Below are 14,603 nucleotides of genomic sequence, written 5' to 3' on the forward strand. Positions count from 1 at the left end.
TGGAAGGACCAGAATTGCAGAGGATGGAAGGAGGAATTGATAAGCCAATGGTTCCTGAATTTTGAACTGCCCCCTAGGACTAACTAGAAGCCACTGGCAGGGAGCCAGGTAAGATAAAGATTATAAAACAACAAAATTACTCTGGATTTTAAGAACAAGCAAAGGTGTTATGTTATGAAACCCATGTAAAAGGACTTCTAACAATCAGTTTTGCCGATGGTAGACGCGTCCTATTAAGAAGTTCCCAAGGAACAATGTTCCTCAGATCTTCTTTTATTATAACTATATGCAGCTATTGCGGCAATAGAGGTATAAAAATTATGCTAATTAGTGTGGGGCACTTTGTCTACGTCACCGAAGCTCCTCGTTGTTACGGGTGCTTGTGCCCCTCTCCGTGCTCCAGCGTGGCACCTGCTTTACTTACCTGTCCTTGCGGTCGTGTGTGCGCATCCCTGTCTCCTAGGGTGTGTGCACGCCGGCTCCCGAGGATTTAAATGCCCACTGCGCCAATCATTGGTGCTGGCCATTCCCAGTATCCCTTATAACCCAGCCTCTCCCTGCACACCCCGCTGGATCCTTGTGCCATATAGCCATTGAGAAAGCTTGACCCTGATGCTCTGTGTTTCCTCTGTGATTTCCTGTTGTGACCCCGGTTCTGTTATTGACTCTGATCCCGTGCTGCCTACCCTGACCTACTGCTACATTCCGGACTCTGAGCTACCTGTCTTGACCTCCTGTCTGTCCCGATGACAAAAACGCAACGGGCAATGAACGTATCGGTATCCAGCATGTATATAAACGGAATCATGAAGGTACATGAGACCGTAACTGGTTGTGGTTACCGCTCCTCCACCTCCTTACCTGGAAATGATTTGTACTTGATTCTACCCACAAAATAATTTCTAAAATCTAACTATAATAAATTCTGCAAATTCTACAGGAGACGTTACATGGCGCCAGTGAAAAATACTACTCACTAATAGATAAAAGAAGCCCTCATTTGGTGATGGAGGCATTTCAAGAAGGAATAAAAAAAAACTAAAATTAAAAAAAAGAATAAATGAATGAAATAAAATATCTGCCCATGTTATTTGGGATGATAAACCATCCAAAACGTGGGTAGTCATGTCAGCCGTCTACTGCGCAGGCGCGGAAAGCAACCCCCTTCTCTGCTGTTCACGTGCTAAGCGGGAGCGCGCCTCCCGCCCTCTCTCTCTTTCTCTCCTGACACTTCCGGTAGGGGGTGACGCGCGCGCGCGTTGTCGTGACGTCACTTCCGCTCCGGGCCTGCCAGCTGGGAACCGGAGAAACAACAACAACAACAGTAGTGGTAAGACGCCGGAAGTGGCGGCTAATAAACCGGAAGATGGCGGTTAGACTGACCGGTAGAGTGTGAACACCTGGTTAATGAGGGGGTGCGGCTGTAGCGCCGGTGCAGAGTGATTGTGTTGCCGGGTCAGGTGTGTGGGGACTACGACTCCCAGCAGCCACTGCACCTGTTATACTTGTTATCACTGCTGCTGTGGAGATGTAGAGGTTGTAGCCATGGCTCATGCAGGGAATGAACCTGCTGCTAGTAATGGAGGACATCAGTCACGTCCAGTCCTTGTGTGTGATACTACAATCATACACTGCACTGCCCTGAGTATTGTCCTACTGCTTGTAACACAACCAGGCTCTATCCTAATGTCTGCAATCACATATAACAGATCAGAGGCAATGTTATACTACAGCCTGCACTGATACATTGGAACAAACTGCAGCGATGGATGTGTACATTAACTGTCACCACTGATCTATATTAACAGACCACAGCTGTGCACACATTACTTACCTGTAGAGCTAGAAAGTTACCAACTGCAGCTATGAGTGCCCTACTTTCCTGCGCTGAAACATTGTGACAGACCATAGCTTTGTATGCATCTCTAATCTGTACTGATACAATGTAACAGACCACAGCTTTGTATGAATTACTAATCTGTACTGATACATTGTAACAGACCACAGCTTTGGATGCATTACTATTCTTCACTGATACATTGTAACAGACCACAGCTTTGGATACATGGTAACAACTACAGCTGTCCATGCACTACTTACCTGTATAGCTATAATGTAATTAACTGTAGCAATGAGTGCCTTTTTTCCTGCACTGAAACATGGTGACAGGCCGCAGCCTTATATGCATTACTATTCTTCACTGATACATTGTAACAATTTCTATTCTGCGTTGACACATGTTAACAGACATTGGCTGGATATTGATTGCTTACCTGCACTGGCAAACAATGCAAAGATTATCTGCAGAGATATAATATCAACTACAGTTAATACATGACTTACCTGCACTGATACGTTGTAACAAATGGCATCTATTCGTTACTTACCTGCACCGAAACATTGTTTCAAACCGCAGCTATATGTACGTTATTTACCTGCACTGGTACACTGTAACAAACTGCAGCTGTATGTACATTACTTACCTGCACTAAAACATTACACACCACAGTTTTGTCTTCATTTATATTCTGCACTGATCTTTATAACTTACTTTGGATGTGTATGAATTATTTATCTGCAGGGATACAATGCGACCACCTGCAGCTATATGGACGTTACTTTCCTGCACCCCAACATTGTTACCGGACCTCAGCTTTGTATGCAGTACTATACAGCACTGATGCAGTAAATTGCATTGGACTATAGCTGCGTGTCGATTGCTTACTTGCACAGTGTAACACTATTGAGGGTGGGTTCACACCACTTTTTTTAATACGTTGTTGCCTCCGTCTTGCTACTAAGCGCCCTGTTCGTCAAAATATGCAGGATGAAATGACATAGCAAGCTACGTTTTTTTTATCCCCCAGATTCCGACTGAGCGACATTTGCGCTTAGCAGAGCCAATGGACTGCTATAGGAAGCAGATGCAGTGTATTGCATCTCTCCACTTCTGAGCGTGTACATAAAGTGCCGCCACATTCATCTCAACTAAAAGGGGGAATCAGGGGTGCAAAGCTTCAGCAACAGGCAGCCTGTCAAGCCATGAGTTGCAGTCTGCACTGCTCCGAGTCCTCTCCTGACGCTGGTTGTATGCATAGAGGTCAGGAACCAGAGCAGAGCAACTGTAGGAGAGGACCCATTGGTTAGTTCTTGTCAGCTGTACTGTACTGCTCCTGGGTCCTCTCCTGCTCCTTTACACTTCTTCTGTGGGTCATGATGCTGTCACATACTACCAGCACGGGACACACAGCAGAGCAGCACATGGGGGAGAAAAGAAGCTGCAGTGTGGTGTAGGGAGGAGAGAAGAAGGTGCAGTGTGCGGTGCAGGGAGGAGAGGAGAAGATGCAGTGTGTGGTGCAGGGAGGAGAGGAGAAGATGCAGTGTGTGGTGCAGGGAGGAGAGGAGAAGGTGCAGTGTGTGGTGCAGGGAGGAGAGGAGAAGGTGCAGTGTGTGGTGCAGGGAGGAGAGGAGAAGGTGCAGTGTGCGGTGCAGGGAGGAGAGGAGAAGGTGCAGTGTGCGGTGCAGGGAGGAGAGGAGAAGGTGCAGTGTGCGGTGCAGGGAGGAGAGGAGAAGCTGCAGTGTGCGGTGCAGGGAGGAGAAGCTGCAGTGTGCGGTGCAGGGAGGAGAGGAGAAGCTGCAGTGTGCGGTGCAGGGAGGAGAGGAGAAGCTGCAGTGTGCGGTGCAGGGAGGAGAGGAGAAGCTGCAGTGTGCGGTGCAGGGAGGAGAGGAGAAGCTGCAGTGTGCGGTGCAGGGAGGAGAGGAGAAGCTGCAGTGTGCGGTGCAGGGAGGAGAGGAGAAGCTGCAGTGTGCGGTGCAGGGAGGAGAGGAGAAGCTGCAGTGTGCGGTGCAGGGAGGAGAGGAGAAGCTGCAGTGTGCGGTGCAGGGAGGAGAGGAGAAGCTGCAGTGTGCGGTGCAGGGAGGAGAGGAGAAGCTGCAGTGTGCGGTGCAGGGAGGAGAGGAGAAGCTGCAGTGTGCGGTGCAGGGAGGAGAGGAGAAGCTGCAGTGTGCGGTGCAGGGAGGAGAGGAGAAGCTGCAGTGTGCGGTGCAGGGAGGAGAGGAGAAGCTGCAGTGTGCGGTGCAGGGAGGAGAGGAGAAGCTGCAGTGTGCGGTGCAGGGAGGAGAGGAGAAGCTGCAGTGTGCGGTGCAGGGAGGAGAGGAGAAGCTGCAGTGTGCGGTGCAGGGAGGAGAGGAGAAGCTGCAGTGTGCGGTGCAGGGAGGAGAGGAGAAGCTGCAGTGTGCGGTGCAGGGAGGAGAGGAGAAGCTGCAGTGTGCGGTGCAGGGAGGAGAGGAGAAGCTGCAGTGTGCGGTGCAGGGAGGAGAGGAGAAGCTGCAGTGTGCGGTGCAGGGAGGAGAAGGTGCAGTGTGCGGTGCAGGGAGGAGAGGAGAAGCTGCAGTATTTGGTCCCTTAAAGTCGCGCAGTATGACAATACGGCACATCAAATAAATGTTAATAAATAAATGTTGTTCTCGCCTGGCCTAAATCCTTAGATCAGGAACAGAACCAAGAGTTAAAGAACATTTTTATAATGTATTATGTATTTGCGGAGTCACAGTCGTTCCATTTTATCAACAAAATTTATTACCAAAATTGTCACCGACTCCCAATCCACGACTCCGACTCCACAACCCTGGTATCCAACTACAGCTATATGTACATAACCTACCTGTACCAGTACAATGTAACTGCATCTGTACGTACATTATTTACCTCCACTGATACATTGCAACAGACCTCAGCTTTGCATGCATTACTATGCTGCACTGATACATTGTAACAGACTGCAACTATATGAACATAACTTACCTGCGCTTATACATTGTAACAGACCTCAGCTTTGCATGCATTGCTATGCTGCACTGATACATTGTAACAGACTACAACTATATGAACATAACTTACCTGTGCTTATACATTGTAACAGACCTCAGCTTTGTTTACATTTCTGTTGTGAACGGATAAATGGAAGCAGGCTACATCTGTGTATGGACTACCCTGAGACATTGTAACGGACTACAGCTTTGTCCTGTAAAGATATATGCACCAGCCAACAGCTTTTAATACATTAGCTTTCTGCACTGATACACTGTAACAGCCTACGGCGTTACATGCATTAGTCTCCTGCACTAATGCATTGTAACAGACTACAGCTGTGCACAGATCTGTACTAATACATGTGACAGGCTGCAGCATTGTTGTGCATGACTTTCCTGTGTGTAGTTACACAATGGTGGTGTCATCAGATGACAAGCCCAGGTCACAGAGGTCACCTGTTATCTCCAATCTCGGGTGTTTAACCCTTAAACTCCCGTGTTACCCGGGAATGGCAGATGCCCATAGACCTGTAGATGGCGCAGTCTATGCTGACTGTTACAGAGGGGTTGCTGTGATACGTAGGCAAAATTGAAGCGTCTGATATGGAGTGTTCAGACTACTTGTACTGCCACCGATTATGGCCCCCCAGACCCCTGTGTGAAGCGGTAGGTTGTATACTGCCACCTCTTACAATACTTCCATACTAGGTAATGGATATAAATGGTCCTAACCATTACACGGATTTCAGCATCTATACGGCGTAACGTAAGCCCCTCATGTTATGTCCCTTCTTCCTGACTCCCCTCATACCAGCGTGCGGGGTCTAGAGTTTCTGTGCATTACATGTAGTTGGGGGTTATCTGATCCGCTCTCCGTAGCCTCCTAGTAATGCATGTGCCGGCCTGACCTTCTCCTGTCATGGACATGTGGATCGTGTTGTGGTTCTGACCCTTCTCTTCTTCTTCTTCTCAGAACCTCCAGCCTTCTGACAAAGCCCTGACTGCTTAGCAATGACCAGGTGAGTGTACAAGCAAGGTAACACCAGGTCATAGTGTGTATTTATACCTAGTTTAAAGGGTCGTGATTAGAAATAACACGGGTTCTGTTTTTATTCTCATAACAGCGCTACATTTTTCTATAGGCCATGTGCGGTATTGCCGTTTAGTCGCATCAGATTGAGTAACTAGGGATTCCTAGCAGTTTCTTTGCAGATGAAAACTTTTGGGGAGATTGAATATACGCCGTCGTACCATACACCGACATATGATAAACCCACCCACCACCACGGCAGATACATCATGAGAGTTTAGAAAGTATTGGCCCACTCCACCACACCTGAGAAGTTGCGATTATTTTAGAAGTTCTGATAAATGTCCCCCATAATATTGTAACACTTGCTCCTTCTTCGTTGTCAGCTCGCCAGTGTCTCGTGTAGTTTATAACGGGAAGCGGCCCACGAGCACCACGCGCTCTCCCAGCAGCAGCGAGATATTCACCCCGGCTCATGAGGAGAACGTGCGTTTTATTTACGAAGGTAAGACGTATAGGGTCACTTAATGGGGGTTGTCCAGTCACTAGGTTGCACAGGATAGCGGGTAACTTGCTATTAGTGGGACCACCACAGATCACATAGATGCGTTGTACCCCCTAATGAATGGAGAATTTGGTCGCTCATGCTCCTTCCTTACTGATACCTCTATTGATCTGTTTTAAAGGAGCAGCTCTGTTATCAGTCACATGACTTGTTTGCAGCTCAGTCCTATTCAAGCTGCAATACCTAAGACAGACACTATACCATGTACGGTGCTGTGCTTGGTAAGCACTGAAGAGGCTGCTTTCTTTAGCTGATCAGCGGAGGTGTCGGACATTCCCAGTTTGACATTGATGCCTTATCCCATAGATTGGTAATCAATACTTGGGAAAACCCCCTTGGATTCCTAGTATTTGTGGTAATGCTCTGCAGCCATCCTGTGGACTGGTGATGCATGTTCTTGGTGGGGCAACTCCTTGGACTTGTAGTTCATTTCCTTTAGTTGTGAGACTTGTGTGACATAAGGTTGATAACTATATGTGCCACGTGTCTTGCTATCTCAGCGTGGCAGTCTGTGGAGCGGGACTTAAGAAACCAAGTATCTGGCGTGGACCGTGGACTTGTGGAAGAGTATGTGGAGAAGCAGCCAAGCAACAACTTGAAATGTGAGTACCGTCAGTATGAACTGAAGAGAATACTTAAGGTATCACATGCATTAGAAAGAACCCAATAGTGACAGAAAATTGGACATTTCTGGCACTGAAAATGAACTACTTCTGTGCACATCAAATGCATCTTAGATGGACATCTCCTGAGAACCGGCAGATAATCTGCAGCCTCGGGCAGGGTCTGCTGTAGAGACTGATAGGTATATATAACTACTTAGTGAGTGTAACTCCACCAGTATGACACACATGTAATAATCTGTCACAGAGACGGGTGTCCTCCATGGTGGGTATTGCCCATTTCCTCTGTACTGTCATTAGTGTTAAACCCTCCGCCTCCTTGACAACCAGTTTACAAAGTTGATTTTCTGGTTGATGCCACCACACTGGGTCATGAAAGAAATACGATCTGGAATGTGTTCAACTGCTTGGCAACGTACTGGCAGTGGTTTATTAGGTTAATTTATGCTGACAGGTTCCCTTTAAGAGATCTTGTGGTCCAACTGGGGAATCCTGAGACTCTGAATAGGTAACAGGGGTTGTAATAATTTGAAGAGGCACTTAGATGAGTGTTTTTGTCTCTAATCTTCCAGCCAGGCACAACACTGCATATATGGTGATATATATAACAGTGGCTGCACATGGTATTGCATCTCAGCCCCATTCCCTTGTGTGGGACTGTTCCCTGCACTTTCCACTGCCATGCGCTCTGTGAAGCAGAAGTGGGGCTCTCTGGAGTGCTGTGTCTTATTTGGGTAGCTGATTCACCAGTGAGAGCCCCTTTAATTATAATTTGGATACTGTTCGACTGTTCCTTGTTCATCCTTCGCCTTCTGTCTTCTTAGCTTTTAAGCCAGTGGATCTGAATGACCTGAAGAGAAGAAGCACACAAGACCCGAAAAAGTCATAACTTCCTCCCTTCTCTGCGGCTGATGGTTCCTTCCACTGACACACATTGGACTCAACTTTCATTCTCTTCCATTGTCCATTGACGACATAAAAGGACAACTTTGGGACTGTACTGTGTGGACTCGGCCGAGTTGTCCTTCTCTTGATTCCCTTTAACCCGTAGCCCTTCCCTGTTCCCATATGTGTTCTCCCCTCCCCTAAGCATTTAATACCCACATTCTGGTGGATTGTTGCAACCCTTTTAACTGAGGACCTGACATTGCGGGGGTTATGTATTAATGCTGTTCTGCATTGTGCTATACTGTTCACCCCTGCACCGAGCCCTGCAAGACCGTCAGGCTATTAAATGGCTAATAACACCGTGTCCAACCTCTTTGTGCAATCTCCATCTATTTACATACCTGTTATCCGTGCAGTAAAACACGTGAAGGATATGACATAACTTCATATTTATGTATTTGGTGGACTCAGGATCTGGAAGCTGTGTTATTTCTCTCATTATCACATTGAGAGAGCTGTGGGGTTTACTCTACATAAAGCATAAGGAGGGCTTTATACAACATTTTTTGTGAAGTGATTTTCTGAAAAATCATCTTTTACGTCAGTCAACGTGCAGGTTCATTATTGCTTCAGATTTATTGTACTGAATGTTGTGCAAATATCAAATATGTGTGGTTTTAGGGTCTTTTTTTGGTTTATTTTAATGAAAAAGTTAGTTAATTTTTTTTTAACACATTCTCAGTTGCTACAATCTGATCCTGCCAGAAGCAGGATCTGTTGTGCCAAGGTATCTGATAGCCCATGGGTACACATCAGGCCTTGGGGCTACTTGGGGAAGGACATGATCGACCCTGCTAAGCAGCATGGGGGGTCCTGATCCTGGAGGTAAACCTGCAGACTACTTGACCGCGACGTGTAACACCCATGATTAGCGTTACCATATCACTGCTCGTGGGTGTAATAATAATAATAATTCCTTTATTTATATAGCGCACACAGATTATGCAGCGCTGCACAGAGCTTGCCAGATCATTAGGGTGTCTGCCTTAATGTACAGCTGACACCCGCAGCTTCTAGCACCCGTCCCACTTGTGAGCCCGTCCCAGAAGCTTGATGGAATAATACCGTATGATGCGGGAAGTTACATCCCACCATGTTGTAATATTACATCACATGTCGGGAAGGGATTACATTGCGGCAGAATGGAGATAAGAATCTATTCTGCCATGATTTTTCTTTTCGGGTTTTTCATTGTTGTTCTATCACATTTCATTTGGCCCAAACATAAGGTAGTGATAGTGTAAGGTGTGAGTTTAAAAAAAAAACAAAAAAAAACTATATATACTTGCAGGCAGTCCCCTACTTAAGGACACCCAACTTACAGACGGACCCCTCTGCCCTCTGGTGAAGTCTCTGGATGCTTTACTTTACTCCCAGGCTGCAATGATCAGCTGTAAGGTGTCTGTAATGAACTTTTATTGATCGTCCTTGGTCCCATTACAGCAAAAAAATATTGAAAATCCAATAGTCAATGGGACAAAAAACAATGATAAAATATACAGTTCCGGCTTACATACAAATTCAACTTAAATACAGACCCAAGGAATCCATCTTGTACGTAACCCATCCCTGTTGTGTGCAGGGAGCCTTTTTTTTTTTTTTTTTAAAGTGTTGAAAACTTTTTCCTTAACTTGGCTTCCAGACCCTTGTTTTAATTGTCATCAGTCCATGTGTGACGAGGGCTGCAGTAATTATTGTCATACGTCATTACATTTTTGCCTTCCCTGACCCCACATTAAAGATGTGCAGGGTGTAAGAGACACAGATTCCCCTGCAGTGCAGTCTGCTGTCAGACTACAGGACAGACTCTGACTGAGGTGTTAGATTACATAGAAGTCTATGGGTGATGCCACACATGGCGTTTTTGGTCCGTTTTTAAGCATGCATTTTCAGTACGTTTAAAAACGCATGCAGCCAAACGCATGGTAGACGGTCAAAAACTGATGCATTTTTAAACGGACTGAAAACGCGTGCTTAAAAACGGACCAAAAAACGCCATGTGTGGCATCACCCTATGGAGAGGGAAGTGGGAAGCGTGCATCACAGGAGCAAAGTCTCTATAGGGTCTATAGGTCAGATCATCAGTCCCATGGTCATTCGGTAAAATGCATTCATCTGAATGAGACCATGAAGTTTACTATTGTGTATTTTTTCTTAATTTAGTGGTTTTTTAAAAAAGTTTTTGGCTTTTGTGATGATGACACAAGCTTCAAAGAACACTTAGAGATTTGTCTTCTCCAAGAATTAAATGGATACCCCCAATGTTCAAAGCTTTACCTTATCGCCACGTGGCATATCACAGCCCTAACCCATGATAATACTGACGTCCATTGCCTGTGGAATGTACTAAGCCACGGCCGGAAGATTACTCGTGGTCACACATTGCCTGGCACACAGGAGATCTCTTGGCAGCGAGTCCCCGGGCACTGGTGCTCGCTGGAACGTTCTCAACTAATGTGACAAAAATAGCAGCAATAGTCAACTCTTAGGCTGTGATCACACATGCAGGTATCTTGGTGCAGTTTTTGAGCCAGACATGTGTAAAGAGGAGTAGGGAAGGTGAAGGAAGGATCTTCTTTTGGAGTGGTCTTGTTATAATATCTGTGGGGATCCTCGCTGATGAACGAGGGTCCTGTTCTCCCATTAGACGGAGCTGCTGCTTGAGCGTTCAATGTCTAAGGAACCGGCAGAAGTAACCGAGAGCAAGACAATGGGGCACATTTACTAAGGGTCCGCAGCCGCGAATCCGTCGGGTTTTTCCCGAATATTTCCGCTTTGCGCTGTATTTCACGGAATTGTGGCGCACGCGATCGATTTTTGGCGCAATCGTGACGACTTTTACGCGACAGAAATCGGGGGGCGTGGCCACCGGCCAACCCGAAGGATTCGGAAAAACCGCGGAATTTAAAAAGCCATTTTTGTCGCAAGATCAAGCACTCACATACACCAGAAAAAAGCAGGTGAACTCCAGCGGACCTCGGCGCAGCAGCGACACCTGGTGAATATCGGCGCACGGACCTTAGTGAATCCCGGCAGAACCCGAATCAGCGCCGGAGAACGCGCTGCTGGATCGCGACTGGACCGGGTAAGTAAATCTGCCCCATTGAGCTCTACCCGACAGTATAGAGAATTATCGCTCTTGTTGTTCCCATAATTTTTCAGGAAAGTGACCCCTATCATATCTATTTTGGGTCCAGGAAATCCGACCCCCCACAATCATAAAGTTATCTCTGCTCCTGTGCAACAGGTTTCGGGGCACAGTCGAGTTGGATGCCATCTGCTCCCCGCTCCACCTTCAAGCCTCGGCCTCTGCTTTGTGCCAAGCACAATGTGATGACCTCGTTGTGTTTGCCAAATTCAGAGCCGTACACATCAGCAGCGGAGGATAGGGAAAAGAGAAAAAAATTATAGTAAGTAGAAAATGGGGGTCACAGAAAGGGAGGGCATTATTAGGAGGGGCTAAATAAATTGCAGCACAATAAATAGGGCATTATGTATGTGGGGTATTATGACTAGGGGGGGGGGGGGGTAAAATGAAGGTAAGGCATTGTATGGGATAGAGCTATAGAAAAAGGGGTGTTAGTAGGGTGGGCCACATTACCTGGGATCATATATGAGGTCTACAGGGGGCATTATATAGTTTGGGGATGACTCCAGGACAGGAGTCTTATTAGACCACAGGAAGGGGGCTCTATGCAGTGTAGGTGGGTATAATACTGTATGGGCAGACTAGGGGGTGGATTAAGGGTTTTAGGAATTTCCAATTTTCCAGTAATTCTCCATTACCAAAGCCGTGAGCAAGTTGTTCCTCGCATGGAGACCGACGACAAGAAACTGGAAAAAAAACGTATGTGCTTATTAGTATCCTGCAAGGTGGAATATAGGATCCGTTTATAGGTTTTAGGACTTTTTAATGGAAGTTTTCTGCCTTCAATAACTTTGTGCTTACGTTATTAAAGTATCCACAAGATGGCGCTACAATATCATTGTGCCGGCCGCGGATCGGAAATCACACGGAAATGCTACTTGGTTTTTTTTTTGTTTGTTTTGCAAACTCATAAAAAAGATCACGCCAAATTCCAACCTCCTGACTGTGCAAAACAATCTCTCGGGTACATGGGGTCAGGATTTGATAAGGGTTTCATTTAAGTACATATTTTGCACCAAAATCCCCATTAAAAGGGTTGACCACAGACACTGATCCCTTTTCGACAAGCCAACTATTAGGATACCCAGCAGAGGACTGAGGTTACCCGAATCTTTTGTGGGAATGACCCCCATTGTTCCTACATTACTGACACTTAACTCATGTTTATATGGATGAGGAAAGCCCAATCCCTACCACGAGAAAAAAATTCTTGGCCTCCGAAGTAGATATATTTGGGGGTACGCATCCCCAAATATAATGTTGTTTATAGTACTAGTCTCCTTGTTTTGTGAACAGGCATCCCATGGGCCCCCAAAGGCTCCTAAACCGGGGTGTAACTGCACCCTCTTTTAGATTCTGTTAGGTTTGGAATAGAAAAGATGTACTTACGCTGTTCTGGCTTCCCATTCCCGTAGTGGATCCTCTGATGAGACTGTTGACAATGCTGACTGAAGCATAAGTTTTGGGCACGGCCTTAAAGCGGACCTGTAACCAGATTTTGACCACCCTGAGTAGCAATGCCTGCTTATAAAGGGTTACAAGTCCTCCCCATATCAAAAATTAGCTGCCAGTGGGGACCTGTACCTTAATTACAGACGGTTTTCTGATATGCAAATTAGCTTTTGTGACTCATGTCTGGTATCTGTGACTCCTCTCTCTCAGGCTGGTAGTGAGCCACACCCCATTATTGTGACTGACAGCTCTGTGTCTCTTCAAATCCCTGCTTTGCCTCCTTGTACTTAGGGTCCGCGGACTCACTTTCGTTGGATATTCTGATGTTTTCGTGGATTGCGCCGCTGTGACATGTATTTAAAAGGGTATTGTGTCGCAAACGATCAGATTTTTGCGCAGCTGTGCCGGCTTTCATGCAACAAAATTTGGGAGGCTTTCTGCCAGACGATCCGACTTATTCGGACTGAGCGCGGGATTTAACATTCAAATTGTGTCACAAGACAATGCACTTACATGCACCGGGAAGAAGAAGGTGAACTACGGCGGACCGCAACGGGGAAGCGACACATGCAGGTTATCGGGTGCACGTTCTAAGTGAATTGCACCGGAGTGCATGATTGTTGGACACTCCGTATTTCGGGAACTCCTGTGGCCAGGTAAGTAAATGTCCTCCATTGTGTCAATTTATTTTACACGGTGCCTTGTGCTACATTCATATCAGGTGACAAGTGACATCAGCGCAGGTCCTTTAGCCTTCAAAGAATAGCAAACTGTGCAACATGTATGTGATTACATGAAATCACATGAAATGCTGTGACTTCATGTGGTCAGATACATGCATGGGGTATGGGGAGGAGTAGATGGAAGGGTCCAGCCGAGCAGGACAATCCCTGTCTGATGCCAGGTAATATAAGATAAAAGATGATTTATGTGGATGTAAGAGAAACAATTTTTAGGTAAAAGAAGGGGGGGGGGAGTCAGTTATTAGAGCTCTATAGGAACCTGTCACTAGCTGTATATGTGCACATTTGGTGACAGGTTCCCTTTAAAAGGGTTTTACACACATATTACAAAAAACATGAGGTATGTGAGGGCAGGATAGTAGGTAGTTCAATAATATACATCTATTAATAGTTCTGCTCGACTTTTTTGGAATCTCTGGCTGATGAGGTAAAAGACAGGAGGCTTCACATTACATATCAAGAAAGCGGAGAAGAACTAATTCTTGATGTATATAAGTAAATTACCTAATATCCTGCCCCCCACACTTACAAAAACATGAGGTAATGTGGTAAGTATATGGGGGAGCAGCAACTTTCAATTATTTGTCTAAGCCCATTGGGGCACATTTACTAAGGGTCTGTCGGACGCATTTCCGTCGGGTTTCCCGAATATTTCTGATTTGCCCTGAATTTAGAGCATGTGATCGGATTGTGGCGCATCGGCGCTGGATTTCATGCAACACAAATCGGGGGCGTGGCTGTCGGACAAACCGACTGATTCAAACAAATCGTGGAATTTAACTTTCAAAATTGTGTCGCAAGATCAGCACTCACATGCACCAGGAAGAAGAAGGTGAACTCCGGCGGACCTCAGCGGGGAAGCGACACATGCAGGAAATTGGACGCACGATCTTAGTGAACCGCAGCAGCTCCAAATCCTCCTCGGACATTCCGGATCGGCGGCTTCAACGGGATGGGTAAGTAAATGTACCCCATGATATTCCACACCTGCATTTGGCTTCAAAAACTCCATTTGAAAAGCTGAAGGCTTCCTAGTCCTAAGGCCCTCGTTGCTTCCTAGCCATTGCCTCTGACTGGAAGTCCTGTCAGTAACCTGCTGACAGGCTCCTGCCTTGACCTTAGGCCCTCTTAATCCAGAAATATATGTTCACACAGCCACAAGATGCTTCTATGGTGATTGAGGTCTTGTAGCTTCTTTGCGTAGCTGGAGCACAGGAAGGAATGATACTGGGTGGTTAGACACTTTGGTCATCCAATGTATCTACAATATATAAAAATAAAC

General features: G+C 46.2%; 1 protein-coding gene across 4 annotated transcripts; it reads left to right on the forward strand.

The window, feature by feature from the left end:
• Positions 1 to 1,204: 1,204 nt before the first annotated feature.
• Positions 1,205 to 8,277, forward strand: MCRIP1 (MAPK regulated corepressor interacting protein 1). 4 transcript variants are annotated; one of them, XM_072112249.1, is made up of 5 exons: positions 1,205 to 1,330; positions 5,786 to 5,831; positions 6,229 to 6,347; positions 6,908 to 7,009; positions 7,855 to 8,277. In XM_072112249.1, the coding sequence occupies exons 2-5, from the start codon at positions 5,824 to 5,826 to the stop codon at positions 7,917 to 7,919; spliced, it is 294 nt and encodes a 97-aa protein (XP_071968350.1). In that variant the 5' UTR covers positions 1,205 to 1,330; positions 5,786 to 5,823; the 3' UTR covers positions 7,920 to 8,277. The 4 variants fall into 4 exon arrangements, with proteins under 4 accessions (XP_071968350.1, XP_071968351.1, XP_071968352.1 ...); XM_072112250.1 differs by having other exon boundaries at positions 1,265 to 1,385; XM_072112251.1 differs by lacking the exon at positions 1,205 to 1,330 and adding an exon at positions 1,360 to 1,460.
• The last annotated feature ends 6,326 nt before the right edge of the window (positions 8,278 to 14,603 follow it).

Source organism: Engystomops pustulosus, chromosome 6, assembly GCF_040894005.1.
Source record: "Engystomops pustulosus chromosome 6, aEngPut4.maternal, whole genome shotgun sequence".
NCBI classification, from domain to species: domain Eukaryota; kingdom Metazoa; phylum Chordata; class Amphibia; order Anura; family Leptodactylidae; genus Engystomops; species Engystomops pustulosus.

Bases quoted from the DNA above. Each gene is read 5' to 3' on its own strand.
- MCRIP1 (XM_072112249.1), top strand. The intron at 6,348-6,907 runs GTAAGACGTATA...TTGCTATCTCAG, and splicing joins CGTGCGTTTTATTTACGAAG to CGTGGCAGTCTGTGGAGCGG. The intron at 7,010-7,854 runs GTGAGTACCGTC...CTGTCTTCTTAG, and splicing joins GCCAAGCAACAACTTGAAAT to CTTTTAAGCCAGTGGATCTG.